At 49.0% G+C, this 26,486-nt stretch overlaps 1 protein-coding gene across 5 annotated transcripts in view; it reads left to right on the forward strand.

Moving 5' to 3' along the window:
- CENPE (centromere protein E) overlaps positions 1-23,310 on the forward strand; it is a 2,471,681-nt gene extending 2,448,371 nt beyond the window's left edge. For all 5 annotated transcript variants that reach the window (XM_069630970.1, XM_069630968.1, XM_069630972.1 and 2 more), the window contains one exon: positions 22,577-23,310. In XM_069630970.1, the coding sequence (XP_069487071.1) occupies positions 22,577-22,677 (101 nt within the window). In that variant the 3' untranslated portion in view covers positions 22,678-23,310. The remainder of the gene's footprint in view (positions 1-22,576) is intronic.
- The last annotated feature ends 3,176 nt before the right edge of the window (positions 23,311-26,486 follow it).

The following is a 26,486-nucleotide window of genomic DNA, read 5'->3' on the forward strand; positions in this document are numbered from 1 at the left end:
GGTCGAATGGATGTTCAATCTGGTTTATATATTGGGACCATGTTAATCTTGATCACTTGGGACTGGGCGCGGAGAACGTGGTACCCAGAGTTTGAGGACCTATCCCCATCAGTCCTCCCTGGAGCCTTCCAAAGAGAGTGGATCTACTATCTGTTGGAGGGGCGGGTCCTCCACCTGACCCTCAGCAGCTTGAACCTTCATGTGCCGAGGCTGAGATATAAGGTGTGGAGCTTGTTTGATGATGATCTGGATGAAGTCTTTTCAGCTCAGAGATGTGCAACTAATTCATTTTACGCCACCTGGTACATTTTTGTCTTGGTACAGGGAGAGGTATCTGAATGCTTTCCCTTGTGCCGTTTGCTCTGTTCTGGATTTTCTACTATCTTTGGCCCAGTCATGCCTTCAGATCTGCACTGTAAAGGTGTACATAGCCACTATCTCAGTTTTTAAGTGCACCCCTGAGCAAGTCCCTTTCTTCTTGGTCGCAGGTTCGAATCCATGTAAGACCTACTCAATCTTTTATCCTTCCGATGTCACTAAATGAGCACCAACTTCAGTTGGGTGATATTATATGTAGTGCTATATAAAGAACACTGGCATGGATTCACATGTTCATGAATGTTCCCCGTAGTCAGGCTGGGAACACTTGGTAAAAGAAACAAGTTTCACTTTAGCTTTAAAGCCGTATTTCTCCTCTTAACCAAGCACTGTTCTCTGGGTCATACTGCCCTTATCCAGTGACAGTGCTCTCCCTAAGCTCCACCCCTGGAGGCCATCTTCAGATTTTTACCACATGCTTCAGTGTTGGGAGTCCTCTTTTTGCTCTCTAAGCTATTTTTCACATTTCAAGTGTTTTTTTTTCAACCAATCTTGTTAGATTTTGTCTGATTTTAGACTTTTCTTTCGACCGAAAGTCGATTACTGGCAGCGAGGATCCGCTGTCGGTGAAGATTGTACTACATCGTGGATCTTCAATCGAGTTTCGAGAAGGCCAGGGCTTGGGCCTACTGCGTGCCTTTCCACCATGGCTGAAGAAAAGACCTGCCTCTTCACACTTTGCGCCAAGTCTGGATTGAGAAATGTGTATGTCAAAGATAGACACCATAAATGTCTGCATCTGGACCTTGATGAAGAGATGAAGAGGGATGCAAGGTCTGTTGGGGATTTTCGACGAAGAAAGACTGCTGCAGCAGACTGGCGGCTTGGTTGAAATCTAGTAAGGCCTCCGACCCTGCTTCAGAGCATAGTCCGGCTTCCCCCAGGGCGCGCCTGTCCAACCAACGCACTCCCTCAGAAAAGAGCTCAGATTCCTATGAGGATGCCCCGGCTAAGGGGGTCCAAAAGAAGGCCAAGTTGCACAACGTTGTTGCCACTGGGTTCGCCGTGGCTGCAGGTTACAGCACGGGAAGGACAAGGTCCCTGTCACCAACTACTTACACAGCAAGCCTACGGGTGAAGGGTGCTCCCTCTAAGAGAAAGTCCTTGACTCCGCCAAAACTCTGCTTACCATCGGCAGCTAAGACGTCAAAGGAAAGATCGAAAGGTGGCCCTTCAACGCCCCCCTCGGCGACACCTTCCCCGTGGCAGCTCAGCCAGCTAGAACAACTTTGACATTCACATCCACAAAGGCCACTATCGCCCCGTCGATGACCTCATTGGCAGCCATCACTTCCTCGTTGAAGGTTAGGCTGTCCACGAAGGTAGTGTCCAGTGTCCCGATGACAGCTACTCCTCGAGTGTCACTGCCACCAAGGCGTGAGACAACTGCTGCAGTGCCTGAAATGGAGACTGCTCCTCTAGCCGCCCCATCCCTGAAGACCCCGCAGAGGGGGAAGGTGTAAAGCTCCTGCCGACCCTAAGAAGGGTACAGACCCACGGGTTGCCCCGGAGAAGCCGGTGCAGATTTATACCAGCTCCGACGAGGGCGAAGATAATCTGCACATAGGTTACTATTCGCACCACAAAGGGGGTCATCGACCCATCTCGGTGGGGCGGTCCCCACAGAGAGAGTTCCGTTTGCCACATATCCAAAGAAGGCGCTTCAGTCCGAAACCTCCACCACTCGTTCCTTTCACGCCTCAACCGAGGGACATGTTCTTAGACATACTAAAGACACTGCATACGCCTGCCTCTGAAATCCAGCAGAGACTGCCTCCCACATTGGGCCCGGCACTGCCTAGGAGCCCTACAAGGCCGCCGCCAGAGAGTCTGCCACGGTACTACAAGAGCAAGACAAAGGACCCACCTGGCCCACGGCATCACCCGACATCTCCACCTCTGGATTTGACTCTGATGGGGGATCCGGCAACAGACACAGATACAGCGGGGTTCAGACGAAGCAGGTGACTACGTGCCAGCAGACGGGGAACTGTCGGACAGAGAAGAACCCCACAGGGCCTTTCCTCCGGATGAGGTTGGCTAGTTCCATTTGATGATGTCCAGGGTTTTGGAGCAGTTTTAGCTGGTGCCTGAGGAGACTAAAAAGGAAGGGTTCCATTACATGCGACATGAGACCATTATGTCCGTCCACTTGCTGGACGATATCTGGGAGGAAGGCTTGTCCCTAATGAAGTCCCCGAGCACCTCTGCGACCAAACAGGATAGACTCGAGAAGAGGTGCAGAGTCCATCTGTGGTCGCCATTGAGGCCAGAAAACGGTCGGAGAACTTGTTGTCTGCATCCATGGTGCACCCGGACCAGGAGGGGAAGAAGCTGGACACCATGGGCAGAAAGGGTAATCTATACTTATGCCAGCAACCTTAAAGCCGCTAACACCCTGCCCATTTTGTCCTGCTGTAACCGGCAACTAAGGTATAAACTGGGCCCTATTCTGGAATTCTTACCTGAGAAGGTGTAAGCTCGGGGGCTGTTCCACGAGGGGTAAGTGGCCTCAGACCACGCCATTACAGTGGCCGTAGACATCGCAGACACAGGCTTCTGGCAAATTATCAACAGAGTGTCTCTTCAGCGGCAGGGATAAAGGAACCACTTCAGACCAAACGTTCAGTCCAAGGTGTTGATGCTGAAAATCTATTTGGCAAGACTGTCGGCGAGTCTCTGCAGGTGATCAAAACAGAAACAGAGATGGCACGTTCCGTGGTACCCTGCAGCAACTTCGGTCATCGTCCTTTTGTTCCTCAAGAGGAAAGTCTGATGGGGTCCTCCAAGGGATAGAACACCCCTTATCGACTACCTTCTCACTCCACGTCGCAAGAGGCATACAGAGGTCGCTCTCAGGCATACAGTGGCATAGGAGAGAGTTGGCTTTACCCGCAGGGCAGGGCCTTGACTCCAAAACAGGTCTGAACTGGCCATGGACTCGGGCACCCACTTGTGCACCCCAGTGGGAGGCCGGCTAGCGAGGTTAGTCAGCGCGTGGACGACCATCACCACTGACAGATGGGTGCTGGACGCTCTCGGGCAGTGGCACAGCTTGGGTTCCCAGCACACGTGTCCTTGTATTCCCCCTGTGGGTTGACAAGAACAACATGTGGCACAGCTGCTGCAGGAGGTCCACACCATGTTAAAAAGGGGGCGATGGGGCTCATCCTCCGGGGCCCCGGAGTGTACTGCAGATACTTTCTGGTCTGAAAGAAGATGGGAGGGTGGAGACCAATCTTGGACCTGAGACGCCTCAGGTTCTTGCAGTCCCAGAAGTTCAGGATGGTCACTTTGCAGCATGTGCTCGGCCAGATGGAACAAGGCGGCTTCCTGGCATCACTGAATATGGAGGATGCCTTCTTCCACATCCCCATCCACCGGAAACACTGCAAATTCCTGCGGTTCGCGGCACATGGATGGCACTATCAGTTCATGGCGCTCCCCTTCAGCCTGAATTCGGCATCAAAGGTCTTCACAAAGTACTTGGCTCTGGTGGTGGCGCACCTTCGTTTACCCGTATCTGGACGATTGGCTCATCCGATCTCACTCTAACTCATTGGTGAGCGAACATACGACGAAGACTCTACGTCTACCGACGGATCTGGGCTTGGCTTTGAGCCATAGCAGAACGGTCTGTTTCTAGGTGCCCGACTCAACACAGTAACTTGCCTGGCATTTGTCCTCGGAAGAGAGGGTGGTAGCCATCCTGGGGAAAATACATCGGCTATCATCAGCAGGGGCGGCAACGGTGCGAGCCGTCAAGTCACTGCTGGACATAATGTCTTCCTGCATCAACTTCGTCCGCCTTAGCAGACCACAGATAAGACCTCTCCAGGAGTTTGTGGATGCAACGTGGCTGCAGGTCTCGGTGTCGTGGACGGGCAAGAGGACCCTCAACATGGAGTTCCGACGGGCGATACAGAGGTTGAGCGTGCACCCTCACATGTCTGAAGGAGTCCCATTCAATGTCCCAGGTGATGCTTCCCTGGAAGGTTGGGAAGCCAACACTGGGCAGTCGCATGTCAGATGTCTCTGGCTACCAGTAGAAAAGGCTTTTCACATCAACGTCCTGGCTCCTCGGGATGTTTTCTGGGGCCTCAAGTCCTTCCTGCTGTCGCTGAAGGGCAAGGTGGTGAGGATCTTCTCAGACAACACCACCAAGTTCTACATCCGGAAGCAGGGCGGGATACGCTCTCTGGCTCTCTACAAGGGCAGGCCTTTCATGCCCACGTCCATGCCCTGAACACCGAGCCGGCTTACCTTTCACACTCCATCTGCTCCGCCGGCCCCGTGCTCATGAGGTCCCAGCTGCCTCCTCTACTTTGGCTGGGCATCAGAGGAGGCGTTGCATGCTGCCGAGGAAACCTTGGTGCTGGCGATTCACGCTGCAGTCTTGTTGGCGGTTGGTGTTGCGACTGCAGTATGCCTGGGAAGCGCCTGCAGCCGCTCACATGCTGCGTGCACCATCACTTGACCCGTTGCCTCTGGGGTTCCTCTGGTTGCTGGAACTGACTATTGTACCCCGCAGCACCTCGGGTGTGGAAGCGCCTCCTGTCCCTTGGGAGTTTGTCCACCTTACCCGCCTTAGTACCCATCATGGTCTCTCAATACCTAGGTTAAGTTCCTGGTTGTTATTGACTCTTGTATGCTTATCCTGCATAGGTACTTACCTGATCCATTTCCATTTCAGCCATCTAAAGACTGTGTGCTGCTGTTCCAGTCACCTGTGGCCTCAAAGATCAGTCAGTGAGTGTGTACTCCCTCCCTGACTGGTGCTTGGGTACAGAGGTTTTAATCCACATGAAAACCACGTTTTTGACTGACTGAGAAGTTGTTTTGTCGTGTGGATTATGGACACCGCCTCAGGGGATCCAGTGCTTGCTCTCTTGCAGGCCATCACAGTGTTGCAGGCAGACATGTCCGCTGCTACTACTGATATACATCAGCGTTTGGACGCCATTCAAAATGAGCGCCACACCCTTCTCGCCGACCTGGAGTTCGGGGACGCACCTGGTATGGTGCAACCACAAAACCCTGTTTACATCCCAACTCCTTTTCCCTTGGCCGCCCTGGAGAATTCCAGGGAGATCCCAGAAAGTTTTGTACATTCCTCAATCAGTGTAAGCTGCATTTCTTATGCCAACCTCAGGCCTTCCTGAATTGTACCACTAAGGCTGCCTTCACTCTCTCGCATCTCAGTGGGAAAGCACCAGCTTGTGCCAATCCCCCTCTTGAAAGCAATAGCCCGGTTCTTTGACTTCGACCAACTAGTGGCCAAAATGACCCAGGTGTTTGACACTCGCTACAAAGCACAAACCCAGATCACCGAGCCCTAGCACAAGGGAAGAACAATCTCATTGAGTACATCCCTAGGTTTAATCAGCTATCTGTTGAAACTGCTTGGCCCGGGAACAAAAAGGCTGTGGTTTTCTACAGAAGCCTTAGTGATCCCATGAAAGATGCCCTTGCCCTAGTGCCCACTTTGCTGGTCTCCTACCCAGAACTGGTGGATCTGGCCTTGCAGGTTGATGCCCGCGGGGCTGAACGAAAGACCGAAACCAATAGATCCCCTGTACCCCCGTTTTCTACATGTTCCCCATCCATTGAGGCATCAGGGAAACCTAAGCGCATAGGGGGTGTTCGCGGTCGACTGACTCCGGCTGAACGGGAACACCGTTATTTGTCCAACGCCTGTTTTTATTGCGGCCTAAACGGCCATTTTGTAAAGGAATGTCCCAAGCAGCCAAAGAAAACCATGGTTTTTCGGGAGGCTCATCCCTAGAAAAGGGGGCACGGATGAGCCCAGTATCGTAGCCCCCACACACCTCTCCCGCTGCACCAATGACATTACAAGCCCTCCTCCTGTCTCCCGATGGTACCAAGCACATTGTGCGCCTAGTCCTGGACTCGGGTGCCACTGGCAACTACATTGATATAGCCTTAGCTACATCCTTGAATCTTGCCCTACAGAACAAAAGCAAACCTGAACCGGTGCAGGCAGTGGATGGTTCCCTACTCATATCAGGTCCTATTAAACAGACTGCACCACTTACACTAGTCATCCATGAAAACTATAGGGAGACAGTGACATTCGATTTAATCACTACCCCCCAGTTCGGTATCATTCTAGGTGTCCCTTGGTTACGGGAACATGACCCCCTTATTGATTGGTCTCAGGGGTGTATATCCTTTGAATCTTCCTACTGCCAGGAGCATTGTTTGACAGAAGGTGAAGTGATTCACCATGTTAAGCCGTGGTAGCCATTGCTCATCTCGATCTGGCTGAAACCACAAACGCCAAGACCGTCCCCCACCCATGTCATAGGCGCGGTCATGTCCGATATTCCCCCAGAGTACTCTCATTTCGCCAGTGTCTTCGACAAGGGTTGTGCTGAACACCTGCCTCCTCCTCATTGTTTCGATTGTCCCATCGAGCTGGTCCCGAGGGCGGAAATACCCTGTGGTCAGATTTATTCATTGTCTCTGTCAGAAGACCAAACTCTCAAGGAATATATTGCCCATATATTGCTCTGTCACTTTGGTTAGGCCACATTAAGCCTTCCCATTCACCTGCGGCCAGCCCTATCTTCTTTGTCCCTAAATGAGAGGGTGACCTCCGTCCCTGTTTGGACTACAGACGGTTAAACCAGATTACGATAAAGGATAGGTATCCCATTCCGTTGCTCTCCCCTTACTTGAGCAAGTAGGCCTGACCACCATCTTCACTAAACTAGACCTCAGGGGGGGCCTACAACTTGATCAGAATCATGAGTGGAAAACAGCTTTCTGTACTCGACATGGCCTCTTTGAATATACTGTAATGCCGTTTGGCTTATGCAATGCTCCTGCAACGTTCCAACGATTCATGATTCGCATTTTCCATATTATAGACTCCTATGTTATGGTATATCTTGATGATATCCTAATCTTTTCCCCATCCTACCAAACCCACGTGCAACATGTTTTTGAAGTCCTCACTCGAATCATGGCCAATTCGCTATATGCAAAACCAGAGAAGTGCTCATTCCATGTAACCGAAGTAGACTTCCTGGGGTTCCTCATCACACCACTCGGCCTCTCGATGGAACAGTGCTATGGTTAAGGCAGCGTTAGACTGGCCTGTTCCTACCACCATCAGAGCGTGCGTGACAGTCATTTTTGGGCTTCGCCAATTTCTATAGACGGTTCATCTCTGGTTTCTCGTCTATTGCTGCCCCATCAACGGAACTTGTCAGTCTCTTGCACCCCTATGTATGGACTACCGTGCACAAGGATGCTTTTGATACCCTGAAAGCAGCATTCACCAAAGTCCTTATTTTGCAGCACCCCAATGCTGACCAACCGTTCATAGTTGAGGCTGATGCCTCCTCCTTTGCATTAGGAGCGGTTCTGTCGCAGACGTGTCCAACCACGGAGTTGCTGCATCCAGTGGCATACCATTCATGGAAATTCACACCCACTGAGACCCACTACACGTCACCGAGAAAGAGTTGTTATCGGTGACGGATGCCTTCCAGATCTGGAGGCATCACTTGCTTGGGGCCCAGTGGCCAGTGACTGTCTTTACTGATCATCGTAACCTCCAGGACCTGGCCGCCCCAAAGTGTGTCAATAGCCGCCAGGTCCGTTGGCACTTGTTTGTTTCGGCTTTCGAGTTTGTGATCCGACACCGTCCCGGCACGGCCCATGGCAAAGCAGGTGCCCTTTCCGGTATGGTGAGTGGGGATACTCTCCCTGTGTTTCCTGACACCCTCCTTGACAAGTCTCATTTCATTTGTTTGTGTACACTCCTTGTACCACTGCTTACGGACATCGGTTTATGGGTCTCCCAACAATTACACGACTGGAAGTTCGGTGCTTCTGGAGGGTCTTCCTTTTGTACAGGACCGGCTGTTCTTGCCCACTCACAGTACACGACTTTGGGCCTTAGAATGGTCTCATGACGCTGCCGTCCATGGCCACCCTGGACAAAAGCAGACCTTATCCTTTCTCCAACGGTGTTGGTGGCCGACTATGCGGCGGGACGTCGCCAACTACATCGAGAACTGTTCAATTTGTGCCCAGTGTAAGAACCGTAAGGGTAGACCACTGGGTCTTCTGCAACCCATGCCTCTCCCACATAAACCTTGGCACACAGTATCCATGGATTTCATTACCGATCTGCCAACTGTCCAGGGTTATGACACCATATGGATAGTGGTTGACAGTTTCACTAAATTGGCTCATTTTGTCCCTTGCACAGGTCTACCCACTACCCAATATTAGCCAAACTCTTCTTTCACAAAGTATTTTGTCTTTTTAGTCTTCCCTCCGTCCTGGTTTCCGACAGGGGTTCTCAATTCAGCCTCGGTTCTAGAGTTCTCTCACCGCTCTCTTGGTTATTGATTCACGGTTTTCGTCTTCCTATCATCCGGAAACAGACGGGCAGACTGAATGCATGGATCAAACCCTCAAGCAATATCTGCGAAGCCTTTGCCTGCAGTACCAGAGGTGAGGTCCTTCACCTAACGGAGTTAGCTTATAATGACGCACCACACTCCTCTACAGGCACCTCACCCTTCTACTCCCTCTATGGCCAACATCCCCATGTCCTGCCCTTATCCGATCTCCCCGTATCCTCCACTCCTGCAGCTGATGATTGTCTTAGAGGCCTCACTGTTATACACAAACAGACACTAGCACATCTGCAGGAGGCCCAGAATGCCATGTGCCGCTCCGCCAAGAGAAAACTGAGCCCGGCTCCGTCCTACACGATCGGCGACATGGTATGGTTGTCCACAAAGCACCTGAGCATCCCTGGTTGTCGGAAGTTGTTGCCCAGGTTCATGGGTCCCTATAAGGTTGTCAAAGTTATTAACGCTGTCTCTTATCGCCTGTCCTTACCTGTCTTCTGGCGAGTGCATCATGTCTTTCATACCTCCCTTCTAAAGTCCTGCCCTCCTTCCACACGGTTAGTGCTTCCTCCGACCCCGCTGCTGCAGGGTTCTGATGACGAATTTGAGGGCCACACAGATGGGGAGCAGGTGCAAGTGGATCTAGGTAACCTGGCCTAAGCCCCGCCCACCTGGTGCCTTCCTGCCTGCCGCTCTTTTTCACCACTTAGCAAGCCCCGCCCAACTGGTGCCTTCCTGCTTCCCGCTCTTTTTCACCACTTAGCAAGCCACGCCCACCTGGTGCCTTCCTGCTTGCCGCTCTGTTTGCCTACTTAAGGGGCCCTCCAGCTTCTTTTCCTTTGCAGATGGGGAGCAGGTGCAAGTGGATCTAGGTCACCTGGCCTAAGCCCCACCCACCTGGTGCCTTCCTGCCTGCCGCTCTTTTTCACCACTTAGCTAGCCCCACCCAACTGGTGCCTTCCTGCTTGCCGCTCTTTTTCACCACTTAGCAAGCCCCGCCCACCTGGTGCCTTCCTGCTTCCCGCTCTTTTTCACCACTTAGTAAGCCACGCCCACCTGGTGCCTTCCTGCTTGCCACTCTTTTTCACCACTTAGCAAGCCACGCCCACCTGGTGCCTTCCTGTCTGCCTCTCTTTTTCACCACTTAGCAAGCCCCGCCCAACTGGTGCCTTCCTGCTTGCCGCTCTTTTTCACCACTTAGCAAGCCCCGCCCACCTGGTGCCTTCCTGCTTCCCGCTCTTTTTCACCACTTAGCAAGCCATGCCCACCTGGTGCCTTCCTGCTTGCCGCTCTGTTTTCCTACTTAAGGAGCCCTCCAGCTTCTTTTCCTTTGCAGATGGGAAGCATGTGCAAGTGGATCTAGGTCACCTGGCATAAGCCCCGCCCACCTGGTGCCTTCCTGCCTGCCGCTCTTTTTCACCACTTAGCAAGCCATGCCCACCTGGTGCCTTCCTGCTTGCCGCTCTGATCCCCTCCTTAAAGAGCCCTCCAACTTCTTTTCCTTTGCAGATGGGGAGCAGGTGCAAGTGGATCTAGGTCACCTGGCATAAGCCCCACCCACCTGGTGCCTTCCTGCTCTTTTTCACCACTTAGCAAGCACCGCCCACCTGGTGCCTTCTTGCTTGCCGCTCTTTTTCACCACTTAGCAAGCCCCGCCCACCTGGTGCCTTCCTGCTTCCCGCTCTTTTTCACCACTTAGCAAGCCCCGCCCACCTGGTGCCTTCCTGCTTCCCGCTCTTTTTCACCACTTAGCAAGTCCCGCCCAACTGGTGCCTTCCTTCACCATCACTGTCTTGTGGCCAATGCTGGATTTGACTTTTATGGACTTCATTCATTCACGGTGCTTCACTCTTTCTCAACTCTCATGCTGGAATTCCTTTGCATCTTGTACTCATGGTGGCCCTGAATCATGCTGTTCCCATCTTCATCTTGTATCCTGGCTTGCAACATTATGTGTTACTACTGACTTCTGCAATTGTATTCGCTCTCCACTCTTGCTTCTCCACTCTTTTTTTGACTGCTTACTCTTTTTCTCTCCTCCTTTCCCTTCTCCCTTTTCCTATCTCCTCAACCTCTTCTGTTTCCTCCACCCTCCCATTACTGTTTTTTTCCTCCCCACCACCCATCCAGCACTATCTAAAATGTCGTCAGGCCTAGTATGATAGTCGCTTGTTTTGTTCCTCCCCTCCCTTTCTGCACCCCTCTCCCTCACCTTTTGTTTTTCTCCGGCTCTACCAGAAATGACGTCAGGCCTAGTACGGTAGTCGCCTGTCTGTTTACATTTCCTTCCCACTCTCCCCCTCCCTTCCTTATCTATGTCTTAGCTCTTGCACTATCTGAAATGTCGTCAGGCTGAGTACGATAGTTAATTTCACATCCTTACTGTTCATGACCTGTAAGAATGTGGTTGTATTTTCCCTTGTTCCCTCCCTTGCCTTGAAGTGCTTTGAAACACATTGTGTATAGGCGCTATATAAATAATCATATCATATATCATATCACTCTCATGGATTCCCGCAGGGGCCAGCTGCAATATCTCATCGACTGGAAGGGTTAGGGTGCTGAGGACAGGTCTTGGGAGACTGCCGATAAGGTTCATGCCCTGGCTCGGGTTGCCCATTTTCACCGGGATCACTCTTAGTGCCAACGTGGTCGTGGGCCATTGAGGGGGGGGGGGCTCTGTCATGCCCACGTCCATCCCCGAACACAGAGCCGGCTTACCTGTCAGACTCCAGCTCTCCGCCGGCCCTGTGCTCATGAGGTCCCTGCTGCCTCCTCTACTCTGGCTGGGCATCGGAGGAGGCGTTCCGTGCAAGCGTTGGCGATTCACGCCACGGTCTCGTTGGCGGTTGCCGTGGTGACTGCAGGACACTTGGGAAGCACCTGCAGCCGCTCACTTGCTGCATGCTCCATCACGTGACCCATTGCCAGGCATCCTCCATAAATGCAGTCAGGACGCTGCACACTCCGCTTCTCAGCTGTGTCTTTGGGCTGGTTATGTTGCGTTCTGGTTCGCTCACCTACTTCATTTTGGATTTCCCGGATTCCTGACATTTTGGCTCTGTGCTCTTGGACTGCTTTTTTGGATTACCCCGGATTACGTTTTTTGTGTTCTCCATTGGATGGTTCTTCGTGCTCGACCTAGACTGCCCTGTGGACTGTTTGGATTTCCTCTTTTGCAGAACTTCTTGATCTACCATCCTGCACCCCGTTGTCTGAACTGTTTTTTCCTTCGTGGTTCTGGGACCCCGGTCACCGCTCTCTTGGTGGATTGCTTGCATTTAGTTGCCTCTGGGGTTCCTCTGGTTGCTGGAACCGACTATTGTACCCCACAGCACCTCGGGTGGGGAAGCACCTCCTGTCCCTTGGGAGTTTGTCCACCTTCCCCGCTTCAGTACCCATCACGGTCACTCAATAGGTAGGTTAAGTTCCTGGTTTTTAATGACTCTTGTATGCTTATCCTGCTTAGGTACTTACCTGATCCATTTCCATTTCAGCCATCTGAAGATTCTGTGCTGCCCTTCCAGTCACCTGTGGCCTCAAGGATTGCTCAGTGAAGTGTGTATTCTCTCCCTGACTGGTACTTGGGGACAGAGGTTTTAATCCACACGACAACCACGTTTTTGACAAGGCTGTGGCCATTCGTTGTGACATGTTTCTCGTCCTATTGCACCTGGTGGGCGCCAAGAACACCATTGAAGGCTCGCTCAGCAGGGACCTATGTTTTTGCCACGAGTGGGAGCATCACCATGCCCAAGTAAATCTTCAAATTTTTTTTATTTGATTTGGCTGAAAAATTCAACCTTTCAATACACAATACATTTACTTCATTTCTACTATTGTACACAAATATAGAACATATATAAACATATATGAACCAACAAAATGTCATCTCTCTTAAAATCAATTAACAACATTTACATGCATGTTCATTTGTATCCTAAATTTAAAAAAAGCTAACTAAAACCAATAAAAGGGACGACCTAAAAGATGAAAATGCGAAAATGACAAATGTGTTCAACAGCGTACGTAAAGAATAGAAGTAGATGAACCACACGCCTAGCATGAAAGGCACCTCACATCAAAACTACCATTGCAGTTTAAGCTTTTTCCCTCATGCTTATCGTCATTTTCCAGTTTTAGTTCATTCAAAAAATTCATAGTTGCATAACCTACTGTTTCGAATACACATGAAATACATATTTTCATAGATCTTTTGGCACCATGTGGATTAGATGTTAAAAAAGATGTTTAAAGTATTTGATTCTTAAGAGCTCCACCTCCGAGCAAACAGTAATGATATGTTCCAAGGATTCCTTGTGTACATTACAGAACCGACAATTATTATTTCCTTCATTATCAACAACCCATTTTGATGTGACTTCTCTAGTCTTCAACTGATTTAGTCTCAAGCGCAGGAGTCCTGCCCGATGCAAGACATTTGGGGATTTTAGGGGATACGCTTCAGGGGTTCCAAAAGATTTGAATGCAAAAGGCTTTTGTTTGAAGCATTTATAAAGATCACACAACTCCCTGGTCCTAATCCAGTCCATTTCCCACATTTTTTTTGCTTTGCCTTGTCTGGATTTTGTAACAGATCGTCCTCTATGTCGTCCTCCTGCATGAACTCCTGCGCCTGCAACTTCCATTGCTTGATGAAACTGTCCCTTGACTCTGTCACATAATTTGCAAGTTGCGCAACTAACCCATTCTGATGTTCTTCCGGAGCACATTTCCTATACAACATGCATACTTTTCATTTATAACAGGCATATATTGACATGAGCCCTAGTTCGTGCCTTATAAGGGCCACCGGTGTAGATTTAGGCAGTTTCAGGAGGCTTTTCCAATTGACCCCTTCTTTTTTATCCCACTAACTACTTGGTTTGCATGCTCTTGTTTCGGCTCTGTATAGTAATATAGGGAGAGCCTTTTGCTTGTAATATGGTAACAAGGGTCCCCACCTTCCACTGCAGGAGCAGTCCTGGAGCTGGGAGTGAAGCAGGAGCTTCCTCCTGCCCAAAGGTAGGCCACCTGGCGTTTCGACCGCAACGACCGAAAACTCCGATCTTTTCCTTAATATATGCGTATGCTTGCACGATGCCTACGCTCCACACGACGACCTTCGTGACACCTTCTGCGAGCCCAAGAGCTGCTGAAACCTAGATCTAACTATCCCTACCTATAGTGTTTCTACAAGAGGCCGCCATTCCAAGATGGCCGCCCGACTCATCTAGACTCTGCCCCTCCTTGGCCGAGTCCACGCGAGCTGCATCGCGCACACTATTGGCTGCCTGATTTCATTTCTCAACCTATCCACGACCGGCAGGCGCAAGCCGGCTGCAGCACGAAGGCGTGCACTAAGGCAGCTTCCCTGTCCATGCCTGTCACTGTCTGCTCACTGGCCAGGAACTCTGCCCGTGAGCCTTCCCACCGGCAACCAAAGGTACTGTACAAACTGTCTCCTGATCGCCTGATCTGTCTACCCCCACCTCTTTGGCTTACACACCTCCTTATATAGCTACAACTATGAGTATATGCAAATGCTGCCCTGATTACATGCAGCCTGCTAAATATCTCGCACTATATACTCACTCAGACGCTCAAGCACAGAGCAATCTGCCCTCTAAGCGCGGTGCTAGCGCCTATGTATCTGCATTCCTTGCTTTAGCTATCCCCCGTCATAACCAATTCTGCCCACTCTGCAACATGGCATCACTGTATTGTGACCACTGTATTATTGTGTAGTGCCTTATGGTCGCCCAGAGACCACTGCATTGTTGTGTAGTGCCTTATGGTCGCCCAGAGACCACTGCATTATTGTGTAGTGCCTTATGGTCGCCCAGAGACCACTGCATTGTTGTGTAGTGCCTTATGGTCGCCCAGAGACCACTGCATTATTGTGTAGTGCCTTATGGTCGCCCAGAGACCACTGTATTATTGTGTAGTGCCTTATGGTCGCCCAGAGACCACTGCATTGTTATGTAGTGCCTTATGGTCGCCCAGAGACCACTGTATTATTGTGTAGTGCCTTATGGTCGCCCAGAGACCACTGTATTATTGTGTAGTGCCTTATGGTCGCCCAGAGACCACTGTATTATTGTGTAGTGCCTTATGGTCGCCCAGAGACCACTGTATTGTTGTGTAATGCCTTATGGTCGCCCAGAGACCACTGCATTGTTGTGTAGTGCCTTATGGTCGCCCAGAAACCACTGCATTATTGTGTAGTGCCTTATGGTCGCCCAGAGACCACTGCATTATTGTGTAGTGCCTTATGGTCGCCCAGAGACCACTGTATTATTGTGTGGTGCCTTATGGTCGCCCAGAGACCACTGTATTATTGTGTAGTGCCTTATGGTCGCCCAGAGACCACTGTATTGTTGTGTAATGCCTTATGGTCGCCCAGAGACCACTGCATTATTGTGTAGTGCCTTATGGTCGCCCAGAAACCACTGCATTATTGTGTAGTGCCTTATGGTCGCCCAGAGACCACTGTATTATTGTGTAGTGCCTTATGGTCGCCCAGAGACCACTGCATTGTTGTGTAGTGACTTATGGTCGCCCAGAGACCACTGCATTGTTGTGTAGTGCCTTATGGTCGCCCAGGGACCACTGCATTATTGTGTAGTGCCTTATGGTCGCCCAGAGACCACTGCATTATTGTGTAGTGCCTTATGGTCGCCCAGAGACCACTGTACTATCACTCTCAGCCCAGTATCTGACCTCGGTTTTTAGACTTATATCTGACTGTCGCAGTTAGCCCAGTATCTGACTGCTACTCTTAGACTAGTACGTCACTGCTGCACTAATCTCGCCAAGTATTTGAGAACTGTACTCTGCCTACTCTGCCCCGTATCCACCCACGGCAACTAATTCCAGCCCACCTAGCTCAGCTAGTAGTAACAGTATGTACTTCCACATGCCTAACCCAGTTCACCTTGCACAGTTCACCAAACTGACAATTATCCTTACCATCATCTACATGACCATGCCTACAGTTCTGCCTACAGAGGGCCTTCGTGCCCACATACAATTCATCTCTAAACCTTGCAACTTAGAACAAAGGAAGCTTAGACTCCGGGCTCGACTACCTAAAATATTCAAACCTATTACTAAATATAACATTAACCTAGAACACCTTCGACCCAAAATATCCTGACCACTGGTAACCACCGCCCCTTTCAGACGCCAACCATACCATAAAATCAATAAACTTATAGCCAACCCCCCGCTCACAGCGCAGCTAGAACCTGAACTAAAAGCTGCTCTAATCAATGCCAGATCATTAGTCGCCCATGCCACTGACATAGCAGATATCATACGGGATAATAGCCTTGACTTTATTGCCATTACTGAATCTTGGCTCCACGATGCAGCAGGTCCGGCTCTCACTCTGGCAGTCCCAGAGAATTATACCATTCTCAGAGCTGACAGACCAGACTCGCGTGGTGGAGGAATTGCAATTATCGCCAAATCTGATCTCTCTATGAGAATCACACCCACACCCTCCCTCAAATCCTGTGAGCTTCTCTCTATCAAACTACCGACTGCGAACTCCCAAACACTAAACATCCACCTTATCTATAGACCCCCTGGCCCCGTCAGCACCTTCACTGAAGATATCACCACTGTTATCTCTGAGAAGCTAAAAGAGTCCCCCCAAACACTAGTACTAGGAGATTTCAATCTAGGGCTCAACGATATCAACGACCATCATGCTACTGCCACAGGCAATACTCTGTCAGTGCTAGGCTTCACGCAGCTCGTGAATACTCCCACACATATCAAGGGAAGAACACTAGACTGGATTGCCAGTCACAACTGCTACCCTTCTATAACAGCCATCACCCCCCAAATATGGTCTGACCATTACCTTATCTCTTTTACCCTCAACACCAAAAGACCCATAGTCTTAACACCCACGCCAGCCACACCCACCTTAACGAGAAACAAGAAAAATATTACAGCCGACAATATTCTGCCCCACATCCTACCCAAACTAAATTCCCTACCTGACCACTCTGACCCAGGCATCCTAGTGGATGCATTCAACGCAGCCATGTGCTCTGCTCTTGACAGTATTGCTCCATTTAAACTTCGGATTAGTAAACCTAAAAAGCATTTGAACTCATGGTTTACACCCCACCTAAAAAACTTAAGACTACAGAAGAGAAAATGCGAAACAGCTTGGAACCGGCATCCGACCGCTGAAAATAAAACTAACCTAATTAACATCTCCTCGCAATACAAAAAAGATATCATCCTGGCCAAACAAGAAACCTATAATAATAGGATCACCCAATCCAACTCCAGCATGAAGGAGCTATTCTCCATCCTAAAGGAATTGGAAACTCCTATCACAGTACAGGATGAATCCATTAAAGACAAAACTTGGTGCACAGACATACAACTGGCACTAACCAACAAAGTATCCAACCTCCAAACAAAAATTGCCCTAAAGAAAGCCTCACTGCCAACTCAACCTCTGCTAGTCAAAATTCCCACATCCAAACCTAAAGAATCCACCCAATTCCGTTTCTCCAAGGTCTCAGTAATTGAGGTGGAGAAGACCATTTTGACTCCCAAACCTTCTAATTGCAAAGGCGACCAATGCCCTGCACAACTGATCAAGGATGCGGCTAGGGATTTAGCCCCCTTTATTACAAAACTTATCAATGCCTCCTTCACTACGGGCACCATCCCCCGCAATCTAAAGGAATCTTGGGTACTCCCCCTCCTAAAAAAGCAAACATTGGACCCCAACATTCCCACTAACTACAGGCCCATCACCACGGTTCCCTTCCTACTAAAAATATTAGACAAGGTAGCATACACCCAAATCCAGAACTTCCTTGAGATGAACCGTCTCCTTGGCACCCGCCAATCCGGTTTCCGTCCGCAACACGGCACAGAGACTGCCCTTATCGACCTAAAAGCCCAAATAGACTCACTCAGAGACGAGGGAAAACTAGCTCTCCTCCTCCTTCTAGACCTCTCAGCCGCCTTTGATCTGGTGGACCACAAAGTCCTATGTAATCACTTGGACTCGGCTGCCCACTTCTCAGAGGAGGCTTTAGTCTGGATTCAATCATTTCTTAGTGACAGGACTATGAGGGTGTTCTCCCCCGCAGCGGCAGCAGACCCTATCCCAATCACTTGCGGAGTGCCCCAGGGATCCTGCGTCTCGCCGACACTCTATAACATCTTCACCAAGCCACTCTTTGACGATCTTGATAATCTGGGTATCACCTACACGAACTATGCAGATGATACTCAGATTCTCTTACCACTTACTGGGGATTACATCGAAGATCTGGCTCTGGTGAATAGAGTCTATAGCATCGTTCAAGCATGGATGGCCAACCATGGCCTATGCTTGAACGATGACAAAACAGAGCTCATCATCCTGGGCACGGCAGCCCGCATCTCCAAACTTAACCAAAACTACTCTGCCTTCATCATTGATGGTAACACTATCAAGGTCGCCAGAGAAGTAAAAACCCTAGGTTTTTACCTTGATGCAACACTATCTTTCACCAAACAGGTGAACTCACTGTCATCATCCACTGCCTATACATGCAAGTTAATACGAGCTGGGAAACCATTCCTTTCAGAGGACAGCTGTCTTATTCTAGCTAGAGCCCTCATTCTATCGAAATTAGATTATTGTAACGCCCTCTACATAGGGACTACCAAACAAATCATCTACAGAATCCAAGTGCTCCAAAACAATGCACTTAGAGTGGCCCTAAGTATCCCTAGAAGCGCACACATTTCAGAAATAAGACGAAAACACAAATGGCTTTCCACCCAAGAAAAAATCAACCTTAAATCTGCTTCCCTTATCCACAAATGCCTAAACAACAAAGCTCCCCGATACCTCTCAGAACGCTTCAACAGGAAAAATCCAACGAGACTCACAAGGACAGCCAGCCCCAACTGCCTCCTAGTGCCCAGATTCAAACTAGCCACCATTGGAGGCTCCAGCTTCCCAGTTAAGGCAGCACAGTTATGGAACTCCCTACCTCTTGCACTCAGATCTGACCAAACCTTCAATAACTTCAGAAAGAACACCATAAAATGGCTTATTGAGAATGCGACATAGCGTATGTCACTTTATACGTAACGTCTTTTATAATGCTTGTGCTGACCTGCTTTTACTGTTCGATCGCCGTAGATTTGACTGTTTAGCTACGCCTTATCTGCACTTGCACTTGCCCTACCCTGCAGATTCGAAATGTCCACTATGCCTGTAACCTGTAACTTGTAACGTTAACTGATCTGTAACCTGTAAACGTTAACTAAGCTGTAAACCTCCTTGTTCTCTTGCGCCCTGCTACCCCAGGGTCTGGTGCGCACAATAAATAAATAAATAAACAAACAAACAGAGGTGCAGTGGTGAACTTGCAATATTTACCACTGATAATTCTAGATTGCGATATTAAACCATTCCATTTCAGCGTTATAGTGGTCTCATACTGTATGTCATTTGGATTATTGTTAATATTTACACCCAAGTAGGTGTACTCACATACCGATTCTAACTATTGGTTGTCTAGTAGCCACTCATATTTTTTATTTCTTTGTTGGCAATTTCCAAACTGAATCACCTTTGTTTTCTTGATGTTTATGGTCATTTGATTAAGCTTTGCATAAATCTTCTATTCCGCCAATGGGGTCAGCCCCTGAGGGACCTCTTCGCGACAGTGACAAACTCAGTGCCAGAAGTTCGCCAGCAGGTTCCCGCAACCGAAAAGCATGGGGATTCTTTCTCGTTCCCGCTCTTCCTTTATGCCTTCCCTCCATTACCACTTCTGCTACGAGTGATCAACACACTCAGTGTGTCCCTGCAGGATAATACTTGTCGCCACCGCGTGGCCGCGGCAGATATGGTATCCGGATCTGCTACGTCTGTCGACAGCGCCATCCATCAGGCTGCCGTAACTTCCAGATCTTCTCACCAGGTAGCAAGCCCCTCCCACCTGGTGCCTTCCTGCCTGCTGCTCTTTTTCACCCCTTAGCAAGCCCCGCCCACCTGGTGCCTTCTTGCTTGCTGCTCTTTTTCACCACTTAGCAAGCCCCACCCACCTGGTGCCTTGCTGCTTCCCGCTCTTTTCCACCACTTAGCAAGCCCCGCCCACCTGGTGCCTTCCTGCTTCCCGCTCTTTTTCACCACTTAGCAAGCCACGCCCACCTGGTGCCTTCCTGCTTGCCACTCTGTTTCCCTACTTAAGGAGCCCTCCAGCTTCTTTTCCTTTGCAGATGGGGGAGCAGGTGCAAGTGGATCTAGGTCACCTGGCCTAAGCCCCGCCCACCTGGTGCCTTCCTGCTTGCTGCTCTTTTTCACCACTTTGCAAGCCCCGCCCACCTGGTGCCTTCGTTCACAATCACTGTCTTGTGGCCCATGCTGGATTTGCCTTTTATGGACTTCATTCATTCACGGTGCGTCACTCTTTCTCAACTCTCATGCTGGACTTCCTTTGCATCTTGTACTCATGGTGGCCCTGAATCATGCTGTTCCCATCTTCATCTTGTATCCTAGCTTGCAACATTATGTGTTACTACTGACTTCTGCAATTGTATTCGCTCTCCACTCTTGCTTTGACTGCTTTTTTTGACTGCCGTAAATTCCAGATCTTCTCACCAGGTAAGGAGCAGCGATTCTGCCCCACGACCCAGCGTCGCTGAACCTCAGGGCCTGGCTCCTGCAGCCTTAGAATTTGGACATTGTTCTTTACCTATGGGATGTAAGGACATCCTGGCCAAAGCCTCTTCCACGTTAAAGTGCCATAACCATAAATAGAAACAATTCTCTGTATGGTGCTGGGTGCAGAAGATCCCTCCCCTATGTGTCACGGCCCTGCAGCTCTTGCCATACCTGCTTTCCTTGGCGAAGGCTGGACTGGCTCAAGCCTCTATCAAGGTGCACTTGGCTGTCATAAAACCGTTACATCAGAACACCGGATGTTCATCAGGGGCCTCTTCAGGAATTTTCCACCAATGAAGGCTCCAGCTTGGGAATTCAATGTGGTATTGACTAAACTCATGGGGGCACCCTTTGAACCAATGTATCAGGCCCCCCTGAAGTTGCTCTTGTGGAAGACTGCCTTCCTCGTGGCGATCACCTCGGCCAGGCGGCTCGGGAAGATCCAGGCGTTGCATTGGCGTTGCATTTGATGGACGTTGCTCGTGCTTTGAAGTTTTACGTGGCTTGCACAAAGAGTTTTCGGAAGACTTTTCAGTTGTTCATCAATTTTGGACCTGTGAATCACAGAAAGGCCTTGTGGAAGGCTTCCATATCCAGGTGGCACTTCCGCTGAATCATGTGCTGTCATCGACTGGCTAGCAGGCCGATTACGGGCCATCCGAGAACCGATTCCACTAGAGCCAATGCAGCAACCACAGCTTTTCTCTCTGGTGTGCCCCTGCTCGACATCTGCAGGGCTGCTACGTGGAGGTTCACGCACACCGTCACAGGGATTCCAGGGAGGAGTCCCAGGTCGGCCAAGCGGTGCTATGCAACCTGTTCACTTGAGGTCTGTTCCAGCGGTAAGTGTTTATTGCTTCTGTTGAGCCTTGCCACTTCCCGTGGTTGTGTACATGTACTGCTGTGTAATCGTTATTCATGAGCATGTGAATCCATGCCAGATCCCATGCTGGAGAAGGTTTAGGGCATGGATTCACATGCGAACCCTCCCTCCTTTCCCTCTGTGCCTCTTCCTGGTTCATACTGCCACTTTGTGCTTACCAAATCTAAAGATAGCCACCAGCGGTGGAGCTTAGGGAGAGGACTGTCATTGGATGGGGCAGTATGACCCAGAGGACAGTGATTGTTTTAGAGGAAAAATACAGTTTTAAAGCTAAAGCGAAACTGTTTTTTCTTTTACTGCGGATTCCCAGCCTGGCGACGGGTAATATTCATGAGCATGACCCATGCCGGAGAACAAGAGTTGGAGGTAAGTAACTTAAACCATATGTCCCATTTAAACACCACACATACATAGATGTAAACAATTTAAAACTGTGGATTTCAAAATCCATTGAGAATTGACTCAGTGGGCCTCATTACGAGGTAGGAGGTATCCATGGCGCTATTAGCGCCATGGCTACCCCCTTACCGCATTCCGGGTCTGTGTTCCCGGAATAGGGACTTACTGGGTCATTCCGACTTGGGGGACCTGGTAAGTCCCCATTCCGGGAACCATTCCCCATTTCCATTCGAGCCCCAGTAGGGCTCAATGGGGATGGAGCTAATAACGCCGTTATTAGCTCTGTAGTCCCTTAACGGGTCCCTTCCGTAACGCCTGGAAAAACCAGGCGTTGACGAAGGGACCTGCTAAGGGACCTCGGAATAGGGTGGTAAGGGATTACCGGCACCGGTGTCCTTAGCGGTGCCGGTAATCCCTTACCGCCCACCTCATAATGAGTCCCAGTGTCCCATAAGAATGGCTAGAGAGAATACTGTTGGGTTATTTTGTTTTTCACCTCTTGGTCGTACTGCTGCTGCTTTGGGTATTTATCTTGCTCCTTATTCAGGACGAGTAGTATGACAGGAATGTATGTTACCTCAACTTATAGGCACATTTAATAAAGTTTCTCCCCCTAATGTGTGTTAATGCATCACTGGTGCCCTACAATATGGTTTGGAGGGTCAAAAGAAATCACATGCACAGCATTGTAACTCTTTGCATGTTTGCAATACTTGCTGCATTTGCTCCTTGTTGATATTCCATTACTTGAATTTGAACTGTAGATCAGAGTTGATAAAGCCTCATTATATTTTGTCGTCATTTCATTTTTAGATACAGTGCCTGCTGAGACTTTGCCAGATAAAGACCCCAATTGTGAAGGCTGGTTTGCACCTTCGAAAAGAGGAGCGGCACAAGACTGCAAAACCTCTTAAGAAAGAACAGACCATTTTGTAGCACTGCCTGAAAAAAGTCCTGAAACATTTTTTTAAACTAAACTGAATGCACCGTCTCGATGTGTCTTTTATTATAATGTCCTTGCTATGCCCACTAGCCCGATTTGTTTGAAGACAACAATCTGTTTTATGATGCATTATGTTTTTACTTATTTGAAGTATGCTAAACCCGTATGCACTTACAATGTCAGTTTTAGTTTAATTTTGATCCAATGATGGTCCGAATGTATTGATAAAAATATCACCAGATAAGGACTTTTTGTGTTGCACAAATTGGTGTTGCTGGGAAGAAGACTTGTGTTTTGCTGAGCGCAAAGACGATAATGTGAACTCCCACTGTTCGTGAACGTTGAGCGAACTTGCGCAGTTTTATTAACTGTTTTTGATACATTGTTTTAAAACCAACTGTTTACATATAAATCTAAATGTTCACATCTGCAGTGACGGAATATAATAGGGGAGCACACCTAGACTACTTTTTTTGTTCGTTTTGTCATATTTTTTATAATGTATTACATATGTCTGTTTTCACAAAACTGTCATGTATTTTGTAATGACTAAATACATTTCTGATTAAATTATGACCTGCTCTTATTGAAGTGGCAGAAAGCAGACGGCTGTGTTTTCATATCGGATGTTCTCCCCACCAAACGAAACCGTGTATCAGTTTGCGCAAATTGCATGGCTAAGCAACGTATATGTGCTGTAGAACTGAGCTGTAAGTAGAGGGAAATGTGAGTATGGTATCATATCTGCACAAGATGCATATTGGGTGTAAGCATTGCGAAAAAGTCATGTTGTGCATTCCAGCACAAAGGTGTAGCTGATGCGCAATGTCCAAATAACCAGAGTTGCCCGACAATGCTACTTTGTTTTGTTGTTTGAATAGTTAGATCGTCTAGGTTTATTGACCTTGAGGGTCTGTTTTGGTTATATTTTGTGCCTTCTTGATTTGTTTTATTCCAGTAGAAACAAAAACATCCGTGTTGTACAATTGAAGAACATTCAGTATATTACTCTAAATTGCCAGAGGTTTATGTTTTGCCTACCAACACTTAAAGCAACGCAAGTGTCAGCGTTTTGTCTTTTCAGATTTTTTTAATTGGTATCACTGGGTAATAGCAAAATGTTCATAGAAATTGTGCAAAGATCATTAAGGATTCTGACACAGATCATGTTTCATGCAAACAATGTGGCATCAACAATTATTGCCAAGTAGAAGACATAGAGAAAACAATATAGATTTGAAGAACTGCACTAAACCAGCATAAATATTTAAGATTCATGTTTATTTTATTTATAGAACGCGCCTAAACCTAGGGTATCTGGGCGCTTACACTTGAGCAATGGTTACAGACATAACAAACAAATGAAAGGCAGTTGACTTGTGTTACATATCAAGTCATTACCGGATAGGTAGAGTGTGAACATGGTAACGTGAGATACGACACATTATCAAGCCAGATAGCGGACTTTTATACTAAGCATACAAAAGTGCAAAGAGGAACAATGGGTACAGATAAGCAGCAAAGAGCGAGAATCAATTTATCATGCAATATAGCGGCTATGTAAACCGACAGACAAGGTTGGATGAAGTCAATAGGTACCAAAAATCAGACATAGTCAGAATTTAAAGAAATTTTGTTTTGCTCGGCGAAGAGCCAATCTTTTACTCTGTTCCTGAAGGAACAGAAGGATGGTTCTGCTCGAAGTGCTGTGGGGAGGGAGTTGCAAAGCTTGGCAGTTAGCACCGGGAAGCTGGATCCACCAGCTTTTTGTAGTTTGTACTTAGGAATGTTGAGGCAAGGTGAATAGTTAGATCTGGTCGGTCTGGAAGATTGGTTCCTGACGGATTTGTCAACCATACTGGCCTTCTGCACTGCGGCCCACTGCCTACTCCTCCTTGCCACTGCACACCAGTCACTTCCTGGGTGTCTATAGACTGAAGGCCTATGCCCCTTCCAAGGATCTATGCTCCTTAGCTCCAAGCCTGGGGTCCCTGGTCCTCTAGGCAGATGGTGGACCCACCACTCGCCAAACTGTGATGCTGCTCAACGCACCTGTTACCTCCAGGGCCCACTGCTACTGGGGCACACCCCTGTTCAGCTATTGCCTGCCCTTCCGTGAGTGTCAGAGTTTAGGGCCCTGGGCGCACTCCCGCCCCACCTCTGTGTTGCCCAGGGATTGCTGTCCACTGTAGTCTAGTCCTTCCTGCCCAGGGAACCCGACCAGCTGATAGGGGGAAGATTCCCCCGGTGTCAAGCTCCTCTGCTGCCCAGATTGTGCGCCGCTCACCCGTGCCTGCAGGGCCCTTCACCACCGGTATGCTCCTGTTACTGCAGTTCAAGCCGCAGATAAGTGCTGCTGGGCTCCAAGCCCACTTTGTTCTTTCCACACTGCAGCTCCGTATATATCCTCCGACAGTCTGTCACCTGATGGCCCAGTTGCCAGTATTTGCCACGGATCCCTGGGCGAGCTCAGTGTCCTGAGTATGGGGGCAATATGGCGGCCGCTTCACCAAGGCTTCTGCTGGCTGCAACTTTAGTCATCTCGTTAACCCACTTCCCGACCGCACACCGCACCAGGAATGGAACGGGTCACCAGCACCTTCTGCTGCGTATTTCTGCAATTTGAACCTTCTTGCACGCATTTCCAATCAGGATTTATAAAAGGATAATTTCGGCCTCATGGAGCGTCTACATCCTTTGCTGCTCAGCTGCGACCCCCCTCTCCAACATTTCCTGTGTCTAATGTTTTTTTTAACAAGAGTTTTGAACAACATAATTTCAGGAATTTTAAAAACTGTGAATTTGATCTCCCCTACAGCCTCAAGTACTGAGACGAGAAAGAGGACGAAGGAGTCAATGCAGATCGAAAGAAACACCAAGTTGAAAGCACAGACTAGTTTCTATGGATCTCGAGTGCGCAGGACATTTAAAGATGGTAGACTCACTCAAGAGCAGTAATGGAAAGCAGAGCCGGAGAGAAAGGCAGAGGCAACAGTACAGAGAAGGACTGTGCTGACGTAAGTTAGGAATGCAGGTGTTCAGTCAGCAGCTTGCCATTGTTAAGGCAGCTTACCAGTGTGGTGTGGCGTGAGGCCAGGAGAGACACTGTGAGCAAGGTGGGGAGACCGTTGGAGCTCTGGGAGCAGCAGCAGAGCTACCGGAGATACGGGCATGCCGAGAAGCAGCAGCATTGGATCTCGGTTGCGGAGAGAATCTGGTGCTTCCGCCAGTTGTTTTTCGAAGGAGGACAAGGTCCTAGAGTCCTTGGGCAAGCAATGTTACGCCTTATCAGGGCTGCATTAGTGGCAAGGCAACACTGATTCCCTTTTGGCCGCAGCTAACCAGAAGCTGTGGTGTGAGTTGGGGGACTTTCTGCCTGACCTCCCTCTGGAACGGCAGGCCTCCTTCAAGGCTTGTCTGACTGATGCTTGGGCCGTTGCGCAGGACCTCATGGAGTCTTCGGTCTCCCACATTGTTAGGACTGATTTTCTATACTCTGGCCTGGTGGACAGATGTATAGCAGGTCAACCAATACTAATGTGACAGGAACAACTCTGTGAAGCTGTAGCCAAACCAGTTTAGGTAGCATTGACAGGCGGTCTAGGATAAGTTCTTCAGAGGGAGTGAGCTTGGAAAGGGTCCACAATGAGGTCACACAATGGGAATCGCAAATGACGCCTAGACAGGATGTATAAAAATTGTTATTTATGTCCAAAACACACTATAGAAAAAAGACTACTAGCAGGTACACTTAATACACGACACTATCAAACTAAATAC

Source organism: Ambystoma mexicanum, chromosome 6q (genome assembly GCF_040938575.1).
Source record: "Ambystoma mexicanum isolate Mex_15411 chromosome 6q, UKY_AmexF1_1, whole genome shotgun sequence".
Classification (NCBI taxonomy): Eukaryota; Metazoa; Chordata; class Amphibia; order Caudata; family Ambystomatidae; genus Ambystoma; species Ambystoma mexicanum.